Source organism: Rhinatrema bivittatum, chromosome 7, assembly GCF_901001135.1.
Source record: "Rhinatrema bivittatum chromosome 7, aRhiBiv1.1, whole genome shotgun sequence".
NCBI classification, from domain to species: Eukaryota; Metazoa; Chordata; class Amphibia; order Gymnophiona; family Rhinatrematidae; genus Rhinatrema; species Rhinatrema bivittatum.
Window position 1 is genome coordinate 162,688,189 of NC_042621.1, and position 27,696 is coordinate 162,715,884.

At 42.3% G+C, this 27,696-nt stretch overlaps 1 protein-coding gene across 1 annotated transcript in view; it reads left to right on the forward strand.

Moving 5' to 3' along the window:
- Window positions 1-27,696, forward strand: part of MAT1A (methionine adenosyltransferase 1A) — a 73,555-nt gene that overhangs the window by 2,168 nt on the left and 43,691 nt on the right. The window contains exon 2 of the mRNA XM_029609461.1: window positions 15,809-15,886. Within this exon, the coding sequence (XP_029465321.1) occupies window positions 15,809-15,886 (78 nt within the window). The remainder of the gene's footprint in view (window positions 1-15,808; window positions 15,887-27,696) is intronic.

A 27,696-nucleotide genomic window follows, 5' to 3' on the forward strand; every position in this document is an offset into this window, starting at 1 on the left:
AGGGAACTGGAGAAGGCAGCGATGCATCGCCGTGCGAAACTTGAAAAAATCTATCCTTCCTTGCACGCGCCGCGTGCACATGCACGCATGGATTACAAAATCCAGCGTGCATGTGCGCGTGGCCAAATGATTTTATAACATGCGCTCGCATGCTATAAAATCAGCGCGCCCATGTGTGCATGCCAGGAAGTGCGCGCATATGGACGCGCGTGCACATATTAAAATCTACCCCTTAATATTTAAATGGGCTGCCCCAGTAAAAAGGAGGTGCTAGGTGATTAGTGTGCCCCTAGCGCCTCCTCGGCATCGGGCGCCCAGGAGAGATGGCTGTCAGTGCAGGTTAGGAAAACAGACGCTCAATTTTACCAGCATTCATTTTCCTAATCTATGCACAGCCACAGGTTAGGAAAACGGACATTAATTAATTGAGCTTCTGTTTTCCTAATCTTTATTTTTTTTTCACATACTCCTTTTACGGTTCCCCTGACTTAGTATCACCATATCACAATATCCCCTGACTTAATATCCCCTGACTTAATATCACCACTTAATATCCCCTGACTTAATATCACCACTTAATATCACCATGATATTAAGTCGGAGGAACTACATAAAAAGAGTATTTTCTGCTTTTCTGTTAACTTTAGGGGCTCCTCAAGAATTAACGCCTGCTCCGGGGCAGGCATTAATATTTTAGAGTAAAAATGTGTGCGTTGGGTGCCTATATATATATATATTTTTTGCATCGGGGGTAATAGCTAATAGCGTTCATCAACATGAATTTACATGTGATGAACGCTATTAGCTATGCGCTGGTGTGGATGTGCGTTTGGACGTGCTGATCCCCTTATTGCATGAGGGCTTTTGGATGCGCGTGTAAAGCTGTGCACTCGGCCGAGCGCACTATATTGCATCAATCTGCCTGGGTATTTGAGGATAAATTATTAACAAACTGCCAACGTTCATGTGGCTCCTTCCAATGCTAGCCTGGATCCTGATCTCTGGGGTTGCTGGTTGGAGTCTCAATGACCTGGACAGCTGCTGCCTTGGCTGCGTTGCACTTGCTGCTCTCTGTTTTCTATGAGGCATTTTCTCACAGTCTGACTCCATGCAGTGCTCTGCCGCCAGGAGCAGCTGGCACAGAAGGAAGATGCCTCCTGAAGGTGGAGGGAGGCCCCCCTCTCCTTTGCCCAAAGAGGCGCTGGGATCTCATTACCCTCAGTTTACATTTATTTTAGTTTAAAGCAATAAATAATGATGTGTTTGTTTATATTTGGTGCAGTTTTATTGGTAATATGAACTTCCATTCACAACTACTTGGGTTCCATTCCCAGGTCAGGTCCTCTGTTCCTAGGGCAGGTCAGGGCAGGGGGATGCTGCACAAGCCGTGTTCACAGCCTCTGGAGGAAGGACGTTTCAGCCATTGCTCAATGAAGACATTTTATAGCCAGACCTAGGGCTCACAATAACACAGCGCTCGAAAGAACCATTGCTTTGTAGCCCATGGCTGAATGAAGACTGCAATGGCTGAGCTGAACTGGGAATGGGATATTTAAAATTCCAGGTAGTTGTGATTAAAGGCTCCTGGTGCTATAGCCCAATAGGGGTGTGCATTCGTTTTGAACTTAAATGGAAAACGCAACTTTTTTTTTTTTAAACTTAAAAAAAAGATGAGGCTTAAACGATCGGATTTCCAACTTATTCAACATAGCTATGTTGAATACGTTGTAAATCGCGATTGTTGATCTAAATAAAAATTTAAACCCCTCACCCTCCTTAATCCCCCCCCCCCCAAGACTTACCAAAGCTGGCCAAAAGTTCCGTGAGGGTCCGGGAGCGGACGCGTGGGGAATCACGTGACATCCGCGTCACGTCGGAGTGACGCGACCGCACGTGATTCCCCTCGGGTTCGCTCCCGGACCCCTCGTTGGGCTCAAAAGGCACTTTTGGCCAGCTTGGGGGGTCAGGAGGCCCCCCCAAGCTGGCCAAAAGTTCCTTTTGAGCCCAACGAGGGGTCCGGGAGCGAACCCGAGAGGAATCACGTGACGCCGCGTCACTCTGACGTGGCGCCGACGTCACGTGATTCCCCTCGGGTTCGCTCCCGGACCCCTCGTTGAGCCCAAAAGGCACTTTTGGCCAGCTTGGGGGGGTCAGGAGGCCCCCCCAAGCTGGCCAAAAGTTCCTTTTGAGCCCAACGAGGGGTCCGGGAGCGAACCCGAGGGGAATCACGTGACGCCGCGTCACTCCGACGTGACGCCAACATCATGTGCTCCTTGCAAAGGAGTTCAGGAATGGCGTCCTGACCCCGCTGGACCACCAGGGAGTTTTGGTAAGTCTTGGGGGGGGGGGGGGGATTAAGGCGGGTGAGGGGTTTAAATTTTTATTTGCACATATGGACATAGACTCAACTTATGGAATTCTCCATATGTCCATATTGACCGCAAATGGGACCCCCTTTCGACTTATGGACTTATGAACTTAAACTTTTGGTCTGCACATCCCTATAGCCCAATAAATACTGATTGTGATTGAGCGAGAAACTGAAAGGAGAAGGAATCAATCTGCCTGGCCAAAAAGCAAGCAAACAAAGCCTGACTTTCCATCAATTTGATCTTTTTACAGATGACTCACAATATATGAGGAATTTACTACAACTTTCTTTCACACATGGATCTCTACTACAGTGATTGACTATGGGATACATGCCATTTTTAGATGTTAGATATTTTTACCTATTGTGTCAAAATCATGAGCTCTGGACAGTGTATAGGAGCTTTAGAGGGTAAACTGTCATGCTATAACACAGATTCTTTTTAATCAAAGCATCAGAACAGCAGTTAGTGCAGCTGGGTTCAAAAAAGGTTTAGATAAGTTCTTGGAGGAAAAGTCCATTAACTGCTGGTTGCCGCATCTCAAAAAAAGATATAGTTGTGATGGAGAAGGTACAGAGAAGGGCAACCAAAATGATAAAGGGGATGGAATAGCTCCCCTATGAGGAAAGGCTGAAGAGGTTAGGGCTGTTCAGCTTGGAGAAGAGACGGCTGAGGGGGGATATAATAGAGGTCTTTAAGATCATGAGAGGTCTTGAACGAGTAGATGTGACTCGGTTATTTACACTTTTGAATAATAGAAGGACTAGTGGGGATTCCATGAAGTTAGCAAGTAGCACATTTAAGACTAATCGGAGAAAATTCTTTTTCACTCAACGCACAATAAAGCTCTGGAATTTGTTGCCAGAGGATGTGGTTAGTGCAGTTAGTGTAGCTGGGTTCAAAAAAGGTTTGGATAAGTTCTTGGAGGAGAAGACCATTAACGGCTATTAATCAAGTTTACTTAGTGAATAGCCACTGCTATTAATTGCATCAGTAGCATGGGATCTTCTTAGTGTTTGGGTAATTGCCAGGTTCTTGTGGCCTGGTTTGGCCTCTGTTGGAAACAGGATGCTGGGTTTGATGGACCCTTGGTCTGACCCAGCATGGCAATTTCTTATGTTCTTATGTTCTTAAGATGATGTCATATTACAACATGTGCCAAGTGTTTTGTAGCTAAAGGAAGACTCAGAAAAAAAAGACATACCACATTTGGTTGGCTTCTATTTTTGGATATTAGAGTATGCCAAAATTAAAATCCATTTTAAGTAGTATGATGGTAATTTTAAAATGAGCATGCGTGCGCCCATACACGCACATATGTAAGTACAAGCAAAGATACACTGGAATTTTTAATCGTGCACACACTTGTGTGCTTATGTTTTAAAATACACCAACTGCAAGCAAGTATGCTCCTAATTTTAAGAGGTTACTTGATCACAGCTAGCATGCATGTGTCTTCCATAGAACATTGTCAGCTTTTACGTGCGTATATCAGAGGATTTTAAAACATGCTCTTTTGAGGCACATTCCCAGTTTTCCAATTAGTTCACCAGTTTCTCCAGTTAATATCGAGGTCTTTCAGATTCCTCTGGTTCTTCATCCTGTACACCACTCAATTAACCCAGACCCCTCACCTTGTCATATAAGTCATAAAACTCGAGATCTACAAACTTGTTCCTCATCAGGAGCAGTAGTAAAGTGATATCTTGTGTATGCATGTTGCAGTTTCTGCTTTTAAAATACGGAGGTATGTGCATACTTATTGGGCCTGCCCTGACCTCGCATAACTAGTCTCACTGCAGAATTTTGTAATACCCGCAATGCCCGGATGCCAGCTCCTGGCAACCCATGTGCAAACCATTGCAATAGTCTATTGAGGAAAGCACACATGACTGCACCAAAGTGTGAAAGTCATTACGATCCAAAATATATCTCATATGAAATAATGTCCATAATTTGAAAAAAAAAAAACAGATTTTAGTGTGGACTTTAGTTGTGAGGAAAAATTGAAATTTTCATGAAATAACACCCTCAAATTCCTTATTACTGATTTTATTGGTATCCTAATACCATTAACCAAACTTGGATAATGAATTAAATCAGGAGGGGATACATTTTTCCAATGAAGAACACACTGCCTCTGTTTTTAACAAATTTAAACACAAATTATTCTCCTGCATTCAATTATTAATAACTGTGATGCATTCAGAAATCCAAATCAATGTTAAAGGCAATGAAATATCAATAGGAAATATAATTGTATATCATTGGCATAGATTCAAAACTCAATGCCGAACTGCTCTGTCAAAGAACAAAGAGGGACCAAATATACATTAAAAAGAGCAGCAGACAAAAGGCCTGTGGTACCCCAAATTTCTGTATGTACCATTCCAAACTCTTATCTTGAATCCTAACCTGCTGTTTCCATTCACTTAAGTATGATTTAAACCAGTTATAAACAGTACCCGAGATTCCTATCTGCTTCAAACAAAAAAGTAATATGTCGTGATGAACTATAACATATGTTGCTGAGATTTCTAAAAAAACAACAATTACTTGTCCATTATAATCTAACTGATGATGAAGAAAATCAAGAACTGACACTTAAAATGTTTCAGTACTGTGTTTTTTTCGAAATCCACATTGAAACCGATGGAATATTGTCCTATCAATCAAAAATTCATTAAATTATTTATAAACCAATTTTCTAATCCCTTTCCTAATGAGACCAAGTTAGAAATTGGTCTATAATTTTTGGGATCATTAACAGATAAATTACCTTTCTTATTTACTGGATGTACGGTGGATAACCTTAATGAACCTGGTACACAATCTTCAGAGAGTGCTGATTAAAAAATGAAGTCAAAACATCTAAAAAAGAATCTTTCAGCATGTAAATAACCAAAATAGAGCATGGAGCCAATGGACTAACAGAATTTTTTTAAACCAGCCAGAATTCCTCTACCTCAGACTTCCCTATTGTCTGAAGTCTATTCCAAGTGTTAACCTCTAATTCCAGACACACTAACTCATCCGCAAAATCCTGCTACCTAACCTTTAAATTTCGAGTAAATGTAGCTACCTTTGATGAACATTTATCAACAAATTTCTGCAGCTTTCTGTATGTAGATTCTATATCTCCAATCAATTTATGTGCAATTAAAAATAACTCTTTCGGACGATTCAAAAGTTCCACTAAATGAGAATGAAAATAATTTTTTTTTGATAAATCAAACAACACTTTATATTCATGATGAGAGACTGTATATAATGCTTAATTATCTGCTGTCTTATACTTTCCCCATTCTTTCTCAGCACGGCGCATAGCTCGCTTTTAAATCAGAAGATAATTCGAGTCCCATAGGACATGAGGTCTCAACCAAACAAATGTTTTCTGTTTTACTGGTGCAGTTTGTTAGTAATATCTGAAAAACTTAGTGTCAGCAAAAGTAATATCTGAAAAAATTAGTGTCAGCAAAAGATGTGACCGATTCATTTTTTAAATGATTCAAAGGCAAATTCCACTGAACCCTAAAATCTACTACATCAATAGGAACTCATATGTTCTTAATGACTAACCTCTTAACATAATATGTAGCATTTATCATGTAAAAAGAAGGCAAATGATATGAAAAAATGATCTGACCACACAACTGTATGTATCATTAAATCCCCAATGGTATCACAAAACTGAGCAGAAATAATTAATTGGTCTAAAATATGACTCCCTTTAAGGGTAGCAGTTTCAACCACTGGTCATAAATGTAAGCCATTAAGGCCGTCAATGAAATCCAGAAAACTAGATACAGGTTTACTAGCAGCATGAATATTTAAATCCCCCAACAACAAAACTTTATCAGGTTGTAAACAAAGGGAGATAACAAAAATCAAGAATAGCTGTCAGATCCTTACTTATAACTCCTGAAGGACCAATATAGGTACATTTTCAAAAGAGTTACACATGAAATGTAACATACTATTGTAGCAATTTTCAAAAGCTGTTTACCCGCTTTAAGTGCATTTAACAAAGGTAAATCCTATTGACAATTCAATAGCACATATTCTAGCAAATTTCAAAAGCCACTTAATGCAAGTAAAGTGCATTTATACATGAAAATACTAGTTTTAAGTATGTAAATGTCTTTGAAAATCAGGCCCATATTCTACACATCGATACACATTGGTAGAAAAAAAGTTGGTGGTAGCCAGCTTGACGACAGTTATACATCATACTGCTAGCTAAGAACATAAGAGTTGCCATGCTGCATCAGACCAAAGGTTTATCGAGCCTAGCATCCTGTCTCTAACAGTACTCAAACCAGGTTACTAGGAAGTACATGGCAGATCCTAAAGAGTAGATCCAAGCACAATGCAATCATACCATAAATAAGTTTCAAACCAGCACACACCCAGATAATTAGCCATTTTGTAACGTACGTGTGTATATGTGCACATGTTATAACATAGTCTGACCACGTGCACATGAGCCCAATTTTAAGTGCATGACTACCCTAATCCCACTTCTGCATAATTCAGGGGATTTTAAAAGGTGCATGTGCCCACGCCATTACCAGATTCACCAGTTTGTCCACCAGGTCGCACAGTTAACAGCTAGGTGCTCCAAACCTCCCAGTTACACCAGAATCTTAAATCACATCAGTTATAGCTAGTTTTTTGTTTGTTTTTTTTTAACTTGCACTTCCTCCACAGCAGAAGTAAACTAACATGCCAGTGGCCTGGGTATGCGCCCAGGTGTGTGTAAGTATTTATGTGCACATCTCGGGGCTATGCACATGCCCGGCCTACACCCATACCCCTCCCATTTTTGAAAACGTTTGAGATGTGTGTGCAGCGGGAGATATGCGTGTATCTGGGTGGCTTTTAAAATTCAGTCAACGTGCGCCAGCCTGACTGATGTGTGCATGCCCCAATTCATGTGTGTGCCAGGCTTTAAAAGTTCACCTTTTTGGGTTTATGACAGAAATTTTCTCATAACAGAAATTACTATTTTTAACATAGGAGCAAAGAATAATGAATGTTTTCTTACAAAAGGACAAACTTAAAAATTAAATCTTTGTTATATATTCCAACTTTATTTAAAGAACTGCATGCATGATGTTCAATAAGTTTAAGTAAATTTAAATTTAATTTTCAGTTTCCATTCCACCTTTCGCGGCTAAGTAGCATCTCCAAAACAAATTACAAACAATTAAGGGAAAGTGAGCTACATTATCATTAAACAGGGAATTCAGCAAACATTATACATCTTTCCCTTACTGTCTGAACCTTTAATTACATCTGTGGCTGCATGCTGAAGATGGAATATTTCTGTTCACAAACTGGTTGATTTTAAAAGCCAAAGCTGGGAGATACGCACATGATTCGGCCTGGCTTTGTGCTGTGTGGATTTTAAAACCCATGTGGGTATGCACTGAAAATTTTTTCTCACCAAAAGGGGCGGGGCGGGACATGGGTGAGCTGGGACTGTACCATGAAGTCAGCGTGTAAGTAGTTACGCGCACAAGTACGAGTCGGGGTCCCCTACTGCGTAACTTTTACTGCTATAGACGGAGTGTAAGTAAATGAGGCTAGTCAGTGGGGTTTTAAGGCTTGGACCTAACAGTGTAAAAAGGAGGTGAGTTAGCTAGGGGGTTTAGCAAGAATTCTCCTTTACTGGGGTGAACTGGGAGCAAAATAGGAAAAAATGTCTATTGCGTTCCTGCACATACCTACTAAAATTCCCCCTACTTATGTGCTCGAGAAGGCATTCTCGTGCATATTCACGCATCAATATAAAATCATACGTGCATGCATGCACGGATAGCTGATTTTATAACATGCACGCATATACGCGCATATACACGCATATGTTATAAAACTGGTGTGTCCATGTGTGCATGCCGGCTTAATCAGGGTTGTTAATTTATTTAGATTTAGGCTTGAGGCACACATTAATTTTGTTGAATTATATTGTGATATTGCTGCTTCTCAAAAGTGTTTACACCTTTATAATGTGATACTATGAATGACCTGTTTGCAAGCTAAATTTCTATTTATTCATTTATATTATGCTTTTCAGGCACTTTAAAGCCGATTAAATTAAGGTACTGTAGGTATTTCCTATCTCCTGAGGGCTTACAGTCTAAGAGATGAATTTTAAAAGCTGTATGTGTGCCAAAATTGGGTAATGGGCACGCATCTAGCACTCGTTCATGTCCACCCTATTTTATAAAGTGGGCAGATGCGCACATCTCACATCGGAAGAAAAAGGGGTGTGGTATGGGCGGAGAAAGGGCGTTCCAGGGTGGGGCCGAGAGATGTGCGCACAGCTACCTACATGCCTGGGCACATGCCCAGGTCCAGTGTCACGTAAATTTATTTCTGCTGTGGAGGAGGTGTAAGTTAAAAAATAATACAAGGCATCTATGTGGGGTTTGAGGGGTCTGGGGTAATTGGGGTATGCAGGCTGTACCTAGGAGAACCTGCAAATGCGTATGCTGTACCTAGGCATGCATATGTGTGTGTGTGCTTAATTTTAAGCTTGTGCATGCCCAGCAACATATATTGACTTATGGATGTGCAACTGCCTGTACTTTAAAACAGACCTGCATCCAGCCAAGGACTAGGAGAACACTGCTGAAACTGGTCCTTGGCTGGATGCAGGCCTGTTTTAAAGTACAGGCAGTTGCGCGTCCATAAGCCAATTTATGTTGCTGGGCACGTACAAGCTTAAAATTAAGCACACACACATATACTTGCCTAGGCTATTTTATAACATGCATGCATATATGTGTGCATGTTATAAAATTGTCACGTCTCTGGGCTTGCACTGATACACACATGTATATGTGCACCCGTGCGCCCATTTGAAAGTTACCAACTATCAGGCCGATACAGTACAGAAAAGATGGCCGGCGCCAACTTTAAAAATGGCGCGGGCCATCCAGTGCTCCTACCATGTGACAGGGGCCGGCCAATGGCACGGATACCCTGTCACATGGTAAGGGCAAAGGGCCATCGGCGCCATTCTGATTAGTGGCAGCCAACGGCCCGGGAGCAGGAGATCGCTCCTGGGACCCCTACTGGACCACCAGGTACCTGTAAAAAATTTTTGGGGGGTCGGGAGGGTGGGGGAAGCTAAGGGATTAGTTTTAAAGGGTCGGGGTGGGTTTAGGGGTTATTTTTGTGTGCCGTTTTTCCTGCCCTTCCCCAAAACGATAAGAGAACCCCCTCGAACAATATCGTGGGGTTTTCCTATCGTTTTGGGGGTGCCCCCGATTTCTGACGATTTTGAAAATATTGTATGATATTTTCAATCGTCCGAAACCCGATTCACATCCCTAGATTGAAGTGGTATCTGAAAAGAAAAAAGAAACCCAATGCACACAGAAATTTCCTAATACAATCAATAACCATAGGAAACAGCTCATTGTGCTGGATGACTCAGTTATCAGAGGCACTAATTTGGGAACTCTTTTCAAGGGACACACTATAGTTAAAAGCTTTCCGGGATTATTGGTCAGTAGAAATGCTATTCAAATAGTCAATGCAATCAAAGAAGAAAGCAAAGACTCTGAAACTGATATTATCATCTATCTGGGAACCAATGACCTTGCTAGAAACAACATTCAAGTGGCACAGAGAGATTTCCAGACTCTGGGGAAGCAGATTAGTCACATGGCAAAGACTATTGCCTTTTCAGAAGTGTTACCTGTTCATGGAAAGGTGAAAGAGAGGCTAAGCCATATACATAACTTCAATGCATGGCTCAAAATTTGGGGTAAGGAAGAAAGTTTTGGATATATTGGGGGCTGGGGCCATGGATGGAACAGTAAAAGGCTCTATGTCAAAGATGGCTTATATCTGTCTCAGGCAGGAAAAAGGATCTTAAGAGATAAATTCAAATCCAACGCACAATAAAGCTCTGGAATTTGTTGCCAGAGGATGTGGTTAGTGCAGTTAGAGTAGCTGGGTTTAAAAAAGGTTTGGATAAGTTCTTGGAGGAGAAGTCCATTACCGGCTATTAATCAAGCTGACATAGGGAATAGCATCTGCTATTACTGACATTAGTAGCATGAGATCTACTTAGTGTTTGGGTACTTGCCAGGTTCTTGTGGCCTGGTTTGGCCTCTGTTAGAAACAGGATGCTGGGCTTGATGGATCCTTGGTTTGACCCAGCATGGCAATTTCTTCTTATGTTCTTATGTCAGCAAATGAAATAACTCATCTTCAGCTTCATAATTCATTTTGTCCGTATAGCTAGTTTCAAAGTTTTAAAAATAACATTAGTTAATCCTTCCCCACCCTACCCAACAAACTAATTACATAATGTTGATACCTTTTTTTTAGGATAAAAAAGTAATAGGATGCATTGACATTGCCCAAGAGAAATACCTTAATAGTTCTGACAGCTCACAACTTAACATTTGTTTTACTGTTTTATCCTAAAGGGAAAAAAAAAATCCCAATTTTTGTCAAATATTAAGCAAAGTTTAAAAATGACTGCTCTGAAACTGAAAGATTGTTTGATTTCTTAAAAATAGTTTGAGGTTTATTTCCTTGTATATAATGTGATTTTTACCTGAATTAGTAGGTGGATTAATATCCATAAAACTATCACAGTTTTGTTCAATCTGCCAAGGAAAGTAAAACATTTTGGAGGTTATTTATGGTTAACAAATATATGAAAAGGTATAGATATTGATCTACAGTACATAACCATTTCTGGTAGCAACATGCAGATAAAGGATTTACATACCATATATCATATGTACAGAAGAAAGGCAATTCAAATAACTATTACACCGAAAAAAGAAATGTTTTGAGAAAAAGCTCTGAATCAAAATGAAATTATCAGTAAGGATTCATCTTACTAGTTGCCTTGAAAGAATCTAGCATCATGTACTATCATAAGAACATAAGATTTGCCATACTGTGTCAGACCAAAGGTCCATCAAGCCAAGTATCCTGGAAGGATCCCAAAAGGTTGATAGATTCCATGCTATTATCCCAGTGACAAGCAGTGGATTTCCAAAATTTAATTAAACCCAGCTACACTAACAGTTTTTACCACATCCACTGGCATGTCCCCTAGTTTTTGTACTCTTTAAAAGAGTAATCAACCCATTGTTGCGCTTCCCAGCTGCATTCGCTCCGTGGTCGGGCCTGCTCACCTTTCTCGTCCGTCCATGAGCTCCGGGCTCTCCTGATCTCGTGCCACAGTTGCTTTGTGGTGTCCCCGGCTCTCCCGTGCTCAGTCTCCTGCCCAGGCTCGGTCCCACCCCTAGGTATGCGCGGACCGCCCGTCCTCTTAAAGGACCAGGGGCGGATCCCACCTCCGTGGTTCGCCCCGATTGATGGCTGTATTAAAGGAAGTGGTCGGCCACCACTTCCTCGCCTTGGCAATCGGGTTGTACACTCTGGTGTCTCTAGTTTGCCTTCCAAGTGTCTCCTGTTCCAGGGTCTCTTGTTCCAGTGTCTCCTGTTTCAGCATCTCCTGTTCCTTCGTCTCTCCATCCCTGGTAGTACCCTTTGGGCTGATCTCATGGTACTGACCATTGCTTGCTCCTGACTACTCTTGATTGCTGCCCGGACCTGACCTCTGCCTGTTCTCTGACTACTGATTGCTGCCTGAAACCGACCTCTGCCTGACCACTGACTTCTCCTGATCGCTGCCTTGAACATGACCTCTACCTGGCTTGACTACTTCTGGATTGACTACAGATACCGACCCCTGCTTCGGCTGACCATTCTGAACTGTTACTCTGGCCTTGATCCTCACCATACACTATGGCCTCTGGACATTCTAGTTTGGACATCGACCGCACACCCTTGTTTGTGATGGGTGCTCCTCTGCACTTCCTCTCCAGGAGATCCTGCGAGGCCCACCCAAGACCAGGCGGCCCGGGTAACCAAGGGCTCAACCTGAGGGAACCCCGGGTTGCTATTGGTGAAGCTCCAGCTAGCTGTCTCCTCCTGTGCTCTGCCTCCTGGTGCCGTTCTCTGTACATTTTCTAATTCTGCTATATCTTTTTTTTGAGATGCAGTGTCCAGAATTGCACACAATACTCAAGGTGGTGTCTTGGCCTCTGCCACACACTGAGCAGAGGATTTCAACATAAATAAAATATTACCATGATGAGACCTAGATCCTTTTCCTGAATGGTGACACCTTACTGTGTGTAGCTATAATTTGGATTGATCTTCCCTATGTATATTACTTTGTAGGGATGTGCATTCGTTTGCAACAAAATAGGAAATATAGACAATATTTCCTATTTCGTCACGTTTCGGGGGGGGGGGGGGTCCCCGAAACGATAGGAAAACCCATGAAATTTCGTGTGGTTTTCTTATCCCACACCAACCCTTCAGATTTAATTAATTACAGTCCCCCACCCTCCCAACCCCCCCCTCCAAACTTGCCTAAAGTCATTGGTGGTCCAGCGGGGGTCCCGGGAGCATTTCCCTCTCTCAGGCCGTCAGCTGCCATTAATCAAAATGGCGCTGATGACCCTTTGCCCTTACCATGTGACAGGGGCTATCGGTGCCATTGGCCGGCCCCTGTCACATGGTAGGAGCAATGGATGGCCTGTGCCATTTTTTAAGATGGCGCCGGCCGTCCATTCCTCCTACCATGTGACAGAGGCTGGCTAATGGCACCGATAGCCCCTGTCACATGGTAAGGGCAAAGGGCCACCGGCACCATTTTGTTTACTGGCAGCTGACGGCCCAAGAGCGGGAGATCGCTCCTGGGACCCCCGCTGAACCACCAGAGACTTCAGGCCAGTTTTGGGGGGGAGGGGTCGGGAGGGTGGGGGATTGTAATTAATTAAATCTGAAGGGTTGGGGTGGGTTTTTTATTTTTCAGTTCGGAACAGCCAAAATAAATCGGCCTGAACTGAGGGAAACGAAATTTCCTGTGGCGGGCCGATAATGAAGGCCGAACCAAAAGGTTCGGCCGAATCACATCTCTATTACTTTGTACTTGTTCACATTAAATGTCATTTGCCATTTGGATGCCCAGTCTCCCAAGGTCCTCTTGCAATTTCTTATAATCCTCTTGTGATTAATTAACAACTTTGAATAATTTTGTATCATCTGCAAATTTGATCACCTCGCATGTTGTTTTCATCTCAGTGTCATTTATTAATATGTTAAAAAGCAGTCGTCCTTGGAGAACTCCACTATTCACTTTTCTTCATTGAGAAAATTTACCATTTTGCCTTACGCTCTGTTTTCTATCTTTAAACAGTTCTCCATTCACAATAGAACATTGCCTCCTATTCCATGACTTTTTAATTTCCTCAAGAATCTCTCATGAGACTCTTTGTCAAACACTTTCTGAAAATCCAGACACTTATCAACTGGCTCCCTTTATTTGCATGTTTATTCATGCCTTCAAAGAAGGTGAGGCAAGACTTCCTTGGTTAAATTCATGTTGTCTTTGAATCATTAAAATATGACTATCTATATTTCCAGTAAATTTGCTCTTTATAATAGTTTCAACCATTTTTTCCCCAACTCACCAGTCTGTACTGTCCTGGATCATCCCTGGACCTCTTTTTACACTTAAAGTGACTTCTTCCAACAATGGCATCTTACCCTAACCAGGGGTGGGCTAACGTTTTGGTTTTTTTACAATGGGGCACATTGGTGGGTATTACTTGCTAGGGATGTGAATCGTGTCCTCGATCGTCTTAACGATCGATTTCGGCTGGGAGGGGGAGGGAATCGTATTGTTGCCGTTTGGGGGGGTAAAATATCGTGAAAAATCGTGAAAAATCGAAAAATCGCAAAACCGGCACATTAAAACCCCCTAAAACCTCGTGGGGGGGTAAAACCCCCTAAAACCTTGGGGGGGTAAAATATCGTGAAAAATCGTGAAAAATCAAAAAATCGCAAAACCGGCACACTAAAACCCCCTAAAACCCACCCCCGACCCTTTAAATTAAATCCCCCACCCTCCCGAACCCCCCCCCAAATGAGTTAAATAACCTGCGGGTCCAGCGGCGGTCCGGAACGGCAGTGGTCCGGAACGGGCTCCTGCTCCTCAATCTTGTTGTCTTCAGCCGGCGCCATTTTCCAAAATGGCGGCGAAAAATGGCGGCGGCCATAGACGAACACGATTGGACGGCAGGAGGTCCTTCCGGACCCCAGCTGGACTTTTGGCAAGTCTCGTGGGGGTCAGGAGGCCCCCCACAAGCTGGCCAAAAGTTCCTGGAGGTCCAGCGGGGGTCAGGGAGCGATTTCCCGCCGCGAATCGTTTTCGTACGGAAAATGGCGCCGGCAGGAGATCGACTGCAGGAGGTCGTTCAGCGAGGGTTCCGGCGCCTCGCTGAACAACCTCCTGCAGTCGATCTCCTGCCGGCGCCATTTTCCGTACGAAAACGATTCGCGGCGGGAAATCGCTCCCTGACCCCCGCTGGACCTCCAGGAACTTTTGGCCAGCTTGTGGGGGGCCTCCTGACCCCCACGAGACTTGCCAAAAGTCCAGCTGGGGTCCGGAAGGACCTCCTGCCGTCCAATCGTGTTCGTCTATGGCCGCCGCCATTTTTCGCCGCCATTTTGGAAAATGGCGCCGGCTGAAGACAACAAGATTGAGGAGCAGGAGCCCGTTCCGGACCGCTGCCGTTCCGGACCGCCGCTGGACCCGCAGGTTATTTAACTCATTTGGGGGGGGGGGTTCGGGAGGGTGGGGGATTTAATTTAAAGGGTCGGGGGTGGGTTTTAGGGGGTTTTAGTGTGCCGGCTCACGATTCTAACGATTTATAACGATAAATCGTTAGAATCTCTATTGTATTGTGTTCCATAACGGTTTAAGACGATATTAAAATTATCGGACGATAATTTTAATCGTCCTAAAACGATTCACATCCCCATTACTTGCACTGAAAGTCAGTTAAGGAATGGGCTCCAGTGGGAAAGCTGGAGGGGAGGGGAGGGGAGAGGGGGTGGAAGTCTCCTTTGTGTGCATACATGAGTGTGAGGTTACTATATGTAATGCATGAGTCACTCCTTCCTCTTTACGCTTCACTTCTTGCTTATCTCATCCTTCTCCTCTCCTTTCCCATTTCCTTCTTTTCCTTACCTTCTCTTAGCCCCACTTCCCTACAGTCTCACTCACTCTCTTCTTCTCCTTTGCCCTCTCATTCTTTTCCCTCCCTTTACCTGTTGATTTTCTTGTGCTAGCATGGTGAGCGGGAGATGAGGGCTCTGCTGGTGCTCTGTCCTTCCTGCATAACAAACCTTGCACTCGAATGGGAATCAGTGCAAAAATAGATAATTGCTATTTATAGCAGGACATGCTTTTTCAATACTTATTCAGCTTCAGTGACTTTTTTTTCAAAAGAATTGAGCTTTCATGGCAATGAAGTTGTCGACTCTCTCCTTCACCCTGGTTTGTCTAACATGCCCAACACTTGCCTATTGCCTTTCAGACAAGATTTGTGATCAGATCAGTGATGCGGTGCTGGATGCCCATCTGAGACAGGATCCAGATGCTAAGGTGGCATGTGGTAAGGAAATCACATTTTTCTTCTTTTCCTGATGATCTTGCATGGCAGTGGTTTCTTACTTCATAATAAGATATGTTCATGAGCAGTCAGAGCAGAACCACATGCTCTTTCACTTGCTGAGATATGTAAAGTTTGTGGTCTAGTAACTCAGGAGTCAAGAAATCACTTGGTCCTTGTGTTTCAAACATACTACCCTACTTGACCCTCTCTTTGCTTTGTGGATGTCACTATTTTCCCCTGGGTCTCAGTTTACCCCTCTCTTTTTACAAAGTAACAGTACTGATGCTACTTTTCTTTCTTATTTGGAAGGTATTATGCATATCAAAGTACTCTAACATACCATAGTAAATGATGGCAGAAGATCAATTGACTGATCTAGTCTGTCCAGTTATTCCTGCCTACACTGTAAGGATATATCTCATCTCCCAGTCATAGAAGCATGGCTGCTTATAGAATATCATTCCTTATCCAAATCTGGTTTTGCACTTCTCCTTTTTGATTCTCTACTACCTTGGGAAAATCAGCATACAAGATTTCAAACTTAATCCAACATCCAGCAACCCATGTAGTAGCACTAAGGCCTGCAATAACCCAAACAACTACCAAATCTAGGCTTAGATTCATCAAAATGCTATAAGGTTTCATGAATAACACCTGTGATAAGAAAAAGGGGGCCTGGCTATGATAATTATAGAGTTACTGCACTGTGTATAGGTATTTTATTGCAAGTGTGTGTTAAATTTATCATACATGTGAGACTTTCACTTTGGGGGGGGGGGGGGAAGAGAGAGAGAGAGAGAGAGAGAGAGAGAGAGAGAGAGAGAGAGAGAGAGAGATTGAGATTCTTTATAAAGTGGTCATAGTAGTCAATTATTTATATCACTATAGGAAGACCAGCTAATAACTCGAGGTGAGGTTTTGGTGGTAGTTTAGGGTTTTGGGATCAGTTTTACATGCAGAGTGAGACGTACGAATAGCACAGAATACCTTGGTGAAGATTTGACGTCATTTGGAGTGAGGAAAGTCTCACAAAGATGAGATTTCTACAATGTTCTCTTGCCTTAGCTTGATGGTACCCTGAGTACCCTGAGTACCCTGATATGCCATTTCAGGCATATCACACAGCTCAATACCAGGAAAAAAGGTGTCGTTATTTCTGGCATTAAAAATGTGCAAGAGTGCTCCTCATTTTCATTAATCCCGCCCAAATCCCTCCCTGATCACAACCCTTTCAAAAATTTGCATTCACACCATGCAGTACCACAATTATCACATGTTATGGTGTTAATGCATGCGTTATGCTGTTATCGTGTGCATTAATGCCATAACGCATTTTGACGAATGTCTCTGCTAGTGAGGCTGTTGCTCAAACATACAGCTTCTTAGGTCCCTGTGGCTTTGCTAGACAATACCTGGCCACCATCAGCTTCCAGACACTGAACCAATTATTTTATGGGGAGTTTGTAATCTGCTGGTATTTGATAGTGTATTTGTATAATTCTGGTCACTGCATCTAGTCGCCAAATCTCAAAAAAGATATAGTTGCGATGGAGAAGTTCACAGAGAAGGGTAACCAAAATGATAAAGTGGATAGAACACTTCCCCTATGAGGAAAGGCTGAAGAGGTTAGGGCTGTTCAGCTTGGAGAAGAGACGGCTGAGGGGGGATATGATAGAGGTCTTTAAGATCATGAGAGGTCTTGAACGAGTAGATGTGACTCGGTTATTTACACTTTCGAATAATAGAAGGACTAGGAGGCATTCCATGAAGTTAGCAAGTAGCACATTTAAGACTAATCGGAGAAAATTTTTTTTCACTCAATGCACAATTAAGCTCTGGAATTTGTTGCCAGAGGATGTAGTTAGTGCAGTTAGTGTAGCTGGGTTCAAAAAAGGTTTGGATAAGTTCTTGGAGGAGAAGTCCATTAACGGCTATTAATCAAATGTACTTAGGGAATAGCCACTGCTATTAATTGCATCAGTAGCATGGGATCTTCTTAGTGTTTGGGTAATTGCCAGGTTCTTGTGGCCTGGTTTGGCCTCTGTTGGAAACAGGATGCTGGGTTTGATGGACCCTTGGTCTGACCCAGCATGGCAATTTCTTATGTTCTTATGGATCAGACATCAAAACTGGAAGCTAGAGGTGTTAGTCTGTATAGTTTTAAAGTAAATATTTTATTATTTATTTAAAAATCTTTTTATGTGCCACTTATACAATGTGAGTGGGTCTAAGTCATTTACAAGGTAAAAACATAATTAAATATAAATCAAGAAATCATTAAAAAGACAAAATCAAATTCTTGACAAACATAAGAGAAAGTTAATAAACTACAGGCCTCCTGAAAGGAGGTGGAAGGAATCAGACTACTGTTGAATTGCCAAATGCATTAGAACATAGGTGAGTTTTTAATTTTTCCTGAACTCTTTGGGATTGGATAAGAGTCTAAGGAGTCTGAAATCAAGTTCCAGAGTGCTGAGCCTGCAACTGAGAAAGCATACCTTCTAGTGAGATCAAGGCTTGTCGTTTTAATTGTAGGGACTTGTAAGAGGTTTGTATTTATATAGATGATGTATGGGCTGGTAAATTCACAGAGCTGAACATAGCCAGATGGCAGATGTCTTGTGTAGAAGATTATGGATGATTGATAGGACTTTGTATTGAATGCACAGACTCATGGGAAGCTAGTGCAGTGTACTAAGGATTGGAGTAATGTGATCTCTAATTTTTATGTTAACAAGAAGACGGGCAACAACATTTTGTATTAATTGAAGTGGGCACAGAGCAGTGTCCAGAAGCCCTAAATATAAGGCATTGCAATAATCTAGTCCATTAAGGATTAATGTTTGTAAGACAGTATGAAAATCATCGGGATACAGTAGTGGTTTTATTCGTTTTAGCAGATGAATTTTGTAAAAAAAATTTTCAACTGAAGAAATATGGGAGGACATAGACAGTTCAGAGCCTAGAGCGACGCCCAAATTTCAAGCTCTATTTGTTATGGGGATGGAAAGGTTGTCAAGAATTAAATGAGGCAGAGAATGACAGCAGAGTGTGGAATGGTAGACAGATGTAAAATTTCTGTTTTTGAGATGTTGAGTTTTAGTCGATTATGAGAAAGCCAAGTATTGATAGACTTGATATACAAATTGATGATGGACAAAGTGTTGGACCAGGATATGTTGTATGATATAAAAAATTGAATGTCATCACCATGGATTTTGAAGTTCATGCCTAGACCGGCTAAGAGGTGACAGATGGGGGAGTAGGTAGATATTGAACAGAATGGCAGAGAGTGAAGAACCTTGAGGTACACCAGTCAGAGTGGTGTAAGCCAATATTAATTTGCTGGAGGCGGTTGGACAGGAAGGTTGTGAACTACTTGAGAACAGTGTCGTTAATGCCAATGGATGGCAAGCTGGCAAGAAGAATGTCATGATCGAAAGTGACGAAAGCAGCTGAAATGTCAAGAAGATATAATCAGTATTGGAGTCAAATCCATGGATGATAGTATCGAAGGATGAAAGGAGAAGTGTTTCAGTACTGTGACCTTTCCTGAAGCCATTTTGATTTGGGTGGAAGATGGCGTATTCATTGATATAATCAGTTAGCTGATAGATTACTACAGATTCTATGATCTTAGCTAAAGAGGTCAGAGATGCAATTGGGTGGAAGTTACTGATAATGATAGAGTCCACAGTTTTTTTCTTGGGAATAGGAAGACTAGAAGTCGGCTTTAATATGTCAGGGAACTTGCTAGAGCTGAGGGAAAGATTAACCAACTGAGCCAAGAGAGGTGAGACTTGTTCACAAATTATTTTAAGAGATGACCTGGGCATGAGTTGTGCAGACTGTTTGAAACCTTCATTTTGGTAAGAATGCAAACTATGGTGGAGGGGTCAGTATCAGCAAAGGTGAACTATGAACAAGTAACAGGAGGCAAATTGGTTTTAGGAATAGGTAGTGAGAGAATTCGGCAGATATGTTGGCTACCTTATCTCTAAAGTATTGTGCAATGTTGTTACAGAAGGCATTGTTGACATGGTCAGAGGGTTCAGTCGATAAAGTAGTCAATGATGAGCTGGATTTGATAATATTGAAAAGAATACTGGGGTTGCCACTGGCTGCCTGGATTTTGTTTGTATAGAAAGATTTTTTTTACAGAATTGATCTGATTTTATTTAATTAGACTGGTGAATAAGGCATATTACGCTCAGATGTGGCGTTCTTTCGCCAGCATCATTCATAGCATCTTAGTTTGGATTTCAGTTTTCTTTTTTTTTTTTGGAAACTGTATTTATTAAGTTTTTTAAAACAATAACAATAACAAAGGAAAGAGGAAGAGGCAACAAAGCCCCCAATAGCAGAGTATACATGTGGCCCAACAATTATGACATTCGATTAGTGAGAACAGAGATTTTGAATATAAAGAACAGAGCAAAACATTGCAAAATAATCAGGAGTGTCCATGTTTGTTACTACCCCTCCCCTCCCCCCCTTTATTCCCTCCCCTCCCCCAGTTCTAGGATAGGTTACAAATTCAAATCCCGTCAGACCTTTGAGCAACATGTCAGAGAGATATAGCAGAAACACGTCAAAAGGGAGAAACAATGAAAAATGCTATAGTGGTACAGTACAGAGTCCTCGTGGTAGGGCTCTGAGCAAGAAATTCCAAGCAGAAACTTTGTACCAGGGCAATACACTGATGGAACAACATAATTGTGAGCAAGTTTAAACATACTTAAAAAAAATTCTACGTAAGATCATGAGTAAGATCGCCTGGTAGGGCATTAAATGGAACACAAAGATGCTTGGATTTGGCAATAGGGGGTGATATTCATATTCAAATTCGTATGGATTTATGTGGTGAGAAAGGGTGTAGTGACATAAGGACTGTAAGGTCTTAGCGGCCCAGTGCACAGCTGTCTTACTAGAGATTGAGGCCGTTGATCTTATAGGCTGTTTGATATAGAGTCGAGTTGATTCTCTCAGACTAAGTCAGGAGGTGGAACTTCGGATCTCCAAAATTATGGAGTGGAAATCGTAGGTGAAAGGTAATCTGTTAGAGGAGCCCATACCGCAGACGTTGTCGCATGTTTTTCTGCTGATGTGTTTCGTGCGATAACGAACTCAGTGGCACACAGTTGCACTAACTTTTGAAACCAGAGCTCGTAATTGGGCGTTTGGTTTGTCGTCCATGTGATCAGGATTGATTTTTTCCCCAAAAGGGCTGCTTTTTGCAAAAATAGACTTTCCGTGCTACACAAAGAAGGCGTGACGTTTGGAAGTGTACCGAATAGCCAGAGTGCTGGATCTCGTGGTGGAGCAATGTGTAGGAATGTGGAGCATATGGAACATATCTGTTCCCAGAATTCTTGTATCTTGGTGCAGTCCCAGAAACAATGATAGTAAGTCCCTTCATCTAGTTCACATTTGGGGCATATGTTAGTGGGACATATTTTCATTTGGAAGGCTCAGGTTCGCGGAATGTACAATTGCCACAAGAATTTGTAATTAGTTTCTCTTAGCAGTACATTCACGGATACTATATACGTCTCTCGCATGCAGCGTCAGAATTCATCCAAGGTAATGGTGCATTTATTCCAAAGTGTCCATTTAGCAAACAGGGCTTCAAGGGACAATGGCCGGCTAAGAGCAATAAGTGCCGTAGTTGTTTTGGATATGGATAATTTTTTCCTATAACCCGGTTGAGTAAGATCCTGGATTTTCTGAGAAGTGTGGAGCGCTTCAGTTGGAAATCTGAGACTACGAATAAAGTGGCTTACTTGCTGATAGGCATAATAGTCCGTATTCGGGATTGGAAAAGTAGACTGCAACTCCTGGAAGGTAAGTAGCCTCCCCGAGAGCGATTCGTAGAATTGATAAACATATGTTAGCCCCTGAGCTTGCCAGTTGTAGAAAGGTCCCTTGGTAGTTCCTGGGGGGGAATAGAGGGTTCACCGTGAGCTGTAAAAGAGGAGTCAGACGGTTCAAGTGTTGCAATTTGTTACAGAGAGTAGTCCAAGCACTTCTGCAGGTACATAGGAACATATGACTTTTTAGGTTAGATGTTAACAGGTTAGGTGCTAATTGCAATAATGGGTTAAGAGTACGGACTCCACACCACTCTAAGAGATGTGAGTAAGGTACGTATTTGGAAGTTGAGAATAAACAGTCACTAATGTAGTGGAGCGTACAGGCAAGGGTATAAGTGAGGAGGTCAGGACATCTCATTTCCCCAGCTGGCACCGGTGCAGTAAGGACTGCCATTGACAATCTCGCCCGTTTAACTCTCCATAGAAAAAGCTGCAATTCTTTGGAAAATCTTTTATGGTCTCGTTTCGTGAGCCAAATAGGGGTCATTTGCAGGATGTAGAGCCATTTGGGGAGCAAGATCATTTTAACCAGTTGTATTCTCCCTGTTTGTGAAAGGGGTAAGGATTGCCATTGCTGGAATTTGGTTACAGATTGGTCCAATAGGGGTTGAACATTGGCCTTGTATAGTAATTGTATGTTGGTCGGTACTCGTATCCCCAAATATTTAAGTTCTTTTGAGACCCAACGAAGAGGCAAGTCTCCAGTCTATGATGTGTGGACTGTTCCGGTTATGTCTATAGCCTCCGATTTATCTTGGTTTATTTTAAGGCCTGCAAATCGTCCATATTGAAGTTGTAATCGTTAGACCTCAGGTAGTGAGTGGTGTGGGGTGGTTAGAAAGACTAGCACATCATCAGCGAAAGCTGCAATTTTGAAAACACAAGCTGGCCCCCCAAAGCCTTTGATAATAGTATTTTGGTCCATTTTGCATAACAAGGGATCAATAGCAAGGATGTAAAGCAATGGTGACAAGGGGCAGCCTTGACGCACTCCTCGTGCTATGTGGACGTCCTCAGAAAGGTACCCGTTGGCTAGGATTCGTGAGATTGGGTTGCAGTACAGAAGGTGTATATAATGTAGAAAATCCCCGCAAATTCCAAAGCGTTGACGTTTTCTTAATGAAGGGGAGAACCAGTGGTTTCTAGGTCTAGAGGGAACAGTGCAGAGTTTTTTTTTGGAGCAATTAAGTCTAGAGAATTTGTAATTGAGGTGTTCAAGTTTGAAATCAATGTCAGTACCAGTAAGTAAGGGGGTATTTGGAAGAAAAGCTTCTATGAAGGAAGCTGGGTCAATTTTTTTCCTTTTGTATAGTTTTTTTTACTGCTATGAGAAACATTGGTAGTCTTGCGCTTGAGGTTTCCTGAAACGTAAATTAGAAAGTGATCTGCCCATGGTACAGGTTCTATAACAGAAGACAAATGTGTAAATTGGGGATTACCAAATATAAGGTCAAGAGTTTGGCCAAGTTTGTGAGTGGGTTCATTGATTAGTTGTTCTCAGCCTAGCCCAGCCCCGCCATTGCTTCAAGAAGTGATGAGGCAGCGGCTGGAAGGAGATTGGAGTTTATTTATTTATTTATTTAAAATCTTTTCTATACCGACATTAAGTTATTTACCATCATAACGGTTTACAATAAGGCACATATAGTAAAAAATCGTTAATATTTAACAGAAGTGCCATTAAATATCTGGTAACATATAATTACTAGGGATGTGAATCGTGTCCTCGATCGTCTTAACGATCGATTTCGGCTGGGAGGGGGAGGGAATCGTATTGTTGCCGTTTGGGGGGGTAAAATATCGTGAAAAATCGTGAAAAATCGTTAAAAATCGAAAAATCGAAAAATCGAAAAACCGGCACATTAAAACCCCCTAAAACCCACCCCCGACCCTTTAAATTAAATCCCCCACCCTCCCGAACCCCCCCCAAATAACTTAAATAACCTGCGGGTCCAGCGGCGGTCCGGAACGGCAGCGGTCCGGAACGGGCTCCTGCTCTGAATCTTGTCGTCTTCAGCCGGCGCCATTTTCCAAAATGGCGCCGAAAAATGGCGGCGGCCATAGACGAAAAAGATTGGACGGCAGGAGGTCCTTCCGGACCCCCGCTGGACTTTTGGCAAGTCTCGTGGGGGTCAGGAGGCCCCCCACAAGCTGGCCAAAAGTTCCTGGAGGTCCAGCGGGGGTCAGGGAGCGATTTCCCGCCGCGAATCGTTTCCGTACGGAAAATGGCGCCGGCAGGAGATCGACTGCAGGAGGTCGTTCAGCGAGGCGCCGGAACCCTCGCTGAATGACCTCCTGCAGTCGATCTCCTGCCGGCGCCATTTTCCGTACGAAAACGATTCGCGGCGGGAAATCGCTCCCTGACCCCCGCTGGACCTCCAGGAACTTTTGGCCAGCTTGTGGGGGGCCTCCTGACCCCCACGAGACTTGCCAAAAGTCCAGCGGGGGTCCGGAAGGACCTCCTGCCGTCCAATCTTTTTCGTCTATGGCCGCCGCCATTTTTCGGCGCCATTTTGGAAAATGGCGCCGGCTGAAGACGACAAGATTCAGAGCAGGAGCCCGTTCCGGACCGCTGCCGTTCCGGACCGCCGCTGGACCCGCAGGTTATTTAAGTTATTTGGGGGGGGTTCGGGAGGGTGGGGGATTTAATTTAAAGGGTCGGGGGTGGGTTTTAGGGGGTTTTAGTGTGCCGGCTCACGATTCTAACGATTTATAACGATAAATCGTTAGAATCTGTATTGTATTGTGTTCCATAACGGTTTAAGACGATATTAAAATTATCGGACGATAATTTTAATCGTCCTAAAACGATTCACATCCCTAATAATTACATATAAAGGCTATTTGATTAATGTCATATAATGTAAATACCTATACCTAATGTTATTCTCTCCCTTTTCTTCTCTCCTCCCAGTTCTATTACCTTGTTATTTGTAACTGCTTCCTTCTACACAAATAGGTTATTGAATTGTTCACTGTACACCCCTGTTATATGTAAACCGGCATGATGTGTTTGCAACATGAATGCCGGTATATAAAAATTTTAAATAAATAAATAAATAAATATATTGTCCTTTTGATACATGTCTCCTGGTTAGATTACATTTAATTGATTCTTGTACTTTCAAGTTTTATCTACATTTATCAGTGCCATTGAAATAATTACCAGGTGAGCACATGTAAACTAAGTGCTGGGTGCTGATTTGTTGATGCCTGCTTTTCCTTACTTACTTTCTCCAATATCTTTATAAAAAGCCTGTTTGAAAAGCCAGGTTTTTAGATTTACTTTGAATAGTTTGAAATTTCTCTGTAATCTTATTTCAAGAGGCATTGTATTCCATAAGATGGGTCCAGCCAGTGACAATGCTCGCTCCCTGACCTGGGTTAGACGCGCTGTTTTAACTGACGGAACAGTTAAGAGAGCTTTTATTCGCTGATCTTAGATTTCTATGTGGTACTTGTACACGTAGTGTTGTGTTAAGGTATTCCGCTTTTTCATCATGAATCAGTTTATGAATTGTGCAAAGTGATTTAAATTGTACTCTTTGTTCAATTGGTAGCCAGTGTAGTTCTGCTAGTATATCAGTAATGTGATCCCTTTTCCTTTTACCTGTGAGAATTCTTGCTGCGGAGTTCTGTAATATTTGAAGTGGTCTTATCGTCACATAAGGTAATCCTAGTAGCAGTGTGTTGCAGTAATCAGTGCTCGCAAAAATTAGTGCTTGAAGAACTGTGCGAAAGTTTGATAGTGTCAGTAACGGTTTTAGTTTCCTTAGGACCATTAGTTTAGCATATCCTTCCTTAACTTTCGGTGATATGTGTTGTTTAAAATTTAGTTCTGTGTCTATTAAGGTGGAGATTAAAATCACCAGCCAAAATCATATGGGATAGGTCCACAGGCAGAGAGGCCAAGGCCTCTAGGAAAGGAGATAAATTATGATTTAACAGATTAGGAGGGCAAAAAACAACACAGAAGTTGACAACAGGAGAGGAGATAAGCAGGATTTCGTATGGGCTTTTCAATGACAAGTAGACCTCTTCCACACCAGTTAGACGTGGTTTGGAAGAAAGGGATATAATCAGCCAGGCATAAATTATTGAGAATAAAATTGTTATAATCACAAAGCCAGGACTCAGAAATTAAGATGGCATTGGGTTTGTGAGTAGAAATTAAATCATTAGGAACTTTTTTCCTAATGGATTTGGCATTGAATATCAGAAGTGAAATGGAAGAGAGCACTAGAGCAGCTGTTTTCATGGAAGGCACGATACTGATTAAAGTTCTTTGAACAGGATAAGCTTTGTGACAGTAGTGGCTAAGGTTACTATATTTGCTATTACCAGATATTGTACAGATTTCTATGATAAATAGGAACCTAGAAAACAAAACACAACATGAAATACTGGAAAAAGAAAAGGCAATTATTTAGGCAAGTATAATCTGAAAGATCACTACATTAATGTCCCGGTAATCAGATCGCTGAAGTAGATGGCTGCAAAGAGGGCGCATGAAGGGGTGCGCAAAGGGGCAAGCCCTTTTGTCATGCTCCTTCAGTGTGCAAAGCAGTGGTGTGCAGCACCTCTGGTGGCACGCTGGACCCCTTAGGGCGGTGCCTCGGTGACATCAGAGGTAGGCAGAGTGGGAGGGACCTGCATGACAAAGGGGTGCTGCAGGACTGGATCAACCTTCCCGAAAATCTGCAGCCAGTTGGTAAACCTACAAAAAGTGTGGGCATTTGCTATAAGGGTATAGAGGTGACTGGTCAACCAAGTGAGCTGGAAAGATATAGTAAGTGGCTGTCCTCGCTAGAGCTCCAGGAAGGAAAAGGACAACTGTCACTCCTTTCCATTGAGGAGTGGTTTTACTCTTTAACCTTTTGGAGTGAGTTCCAAGGGTGCTCTAGGAGCAGTGAATGAGGAGAATGATGGTTGTTCCCAGGTCTCATGTCCTTGCAGCATTTTTCACCAACAAAGTATGTGAGTACTTCTCTTCTATGTGAGAGATGAGGATTTCAAGTTCCATCTGGACCATAAAGAAAGAATGCCATAGGACACAGAGGAGATCCTAGCTTTTGCATTTGTTATTCAAGCATCTTGAGAAGGTGACTAATTTGGACTTTCTGTCTATTGAAATCTGTGAAGAACTATTTCCTGTACTTTTCCATTTTTGTCTCCTGTACAGTACATTTTTGTTTTGGGACTGCACCCAGTTGCGGACATTGTTTATTATGATCGTGATCCCTTTGGTCCTTATAGTTTTGCTTTCCCTCATGGAAGCATCCTAAATTCAGTTGCAGCCAAGTTTTCTTCAACCCTGCAGCATCTGAGGATGGCCCCTTGCTTGTTTCTGGGAGTGCTTGGAGAAAGGGGGTTACATTTAAGCACAAGAAAGTAAAATAATTGATATATGAAATTATTGCAGTTCTTGTGGGGTTAATTTATAACCCATATTTTTCTTATGAGCAGAAGGAAGTGACTGTAAAGGTGAGGACACCAAGAAACAGTCAAGGAACCAATGACTCAGTTTTAGGTTACACCTAATTTGACTTATGAAAATAAAACAATGTCTTACAAAGACCAAAGTTTGTTTTAATTGCCCTGTGTGTTGGAGGAAGACACTGTTGTGGCTCTTGGGAGTAAGGTCTGGATGAGGAGATGGGACAAGGCAGTTTTGCGAAAGAGGGCAGTAATATAAATTTGTGAGAAAATCTCTGTGGGAGCAGCAGATCTCTTCCTTTGCTTTTTATTTTAGAGTTGAAAGTGGTTCTCTTGTTGCTCCAGCAGGGAAGGAAAGGGGGAAAGAAACTCACTCAGCTATAATATGTAACACTATGTTTAAGGACCTGTTATGATTTCTCCACTAGTGATTCAACTTGCTTCCCACAAATGTTTTCAGAGAAAACCTTGATTTTTGAACTTGCAGAGGGTAGCTCTTTT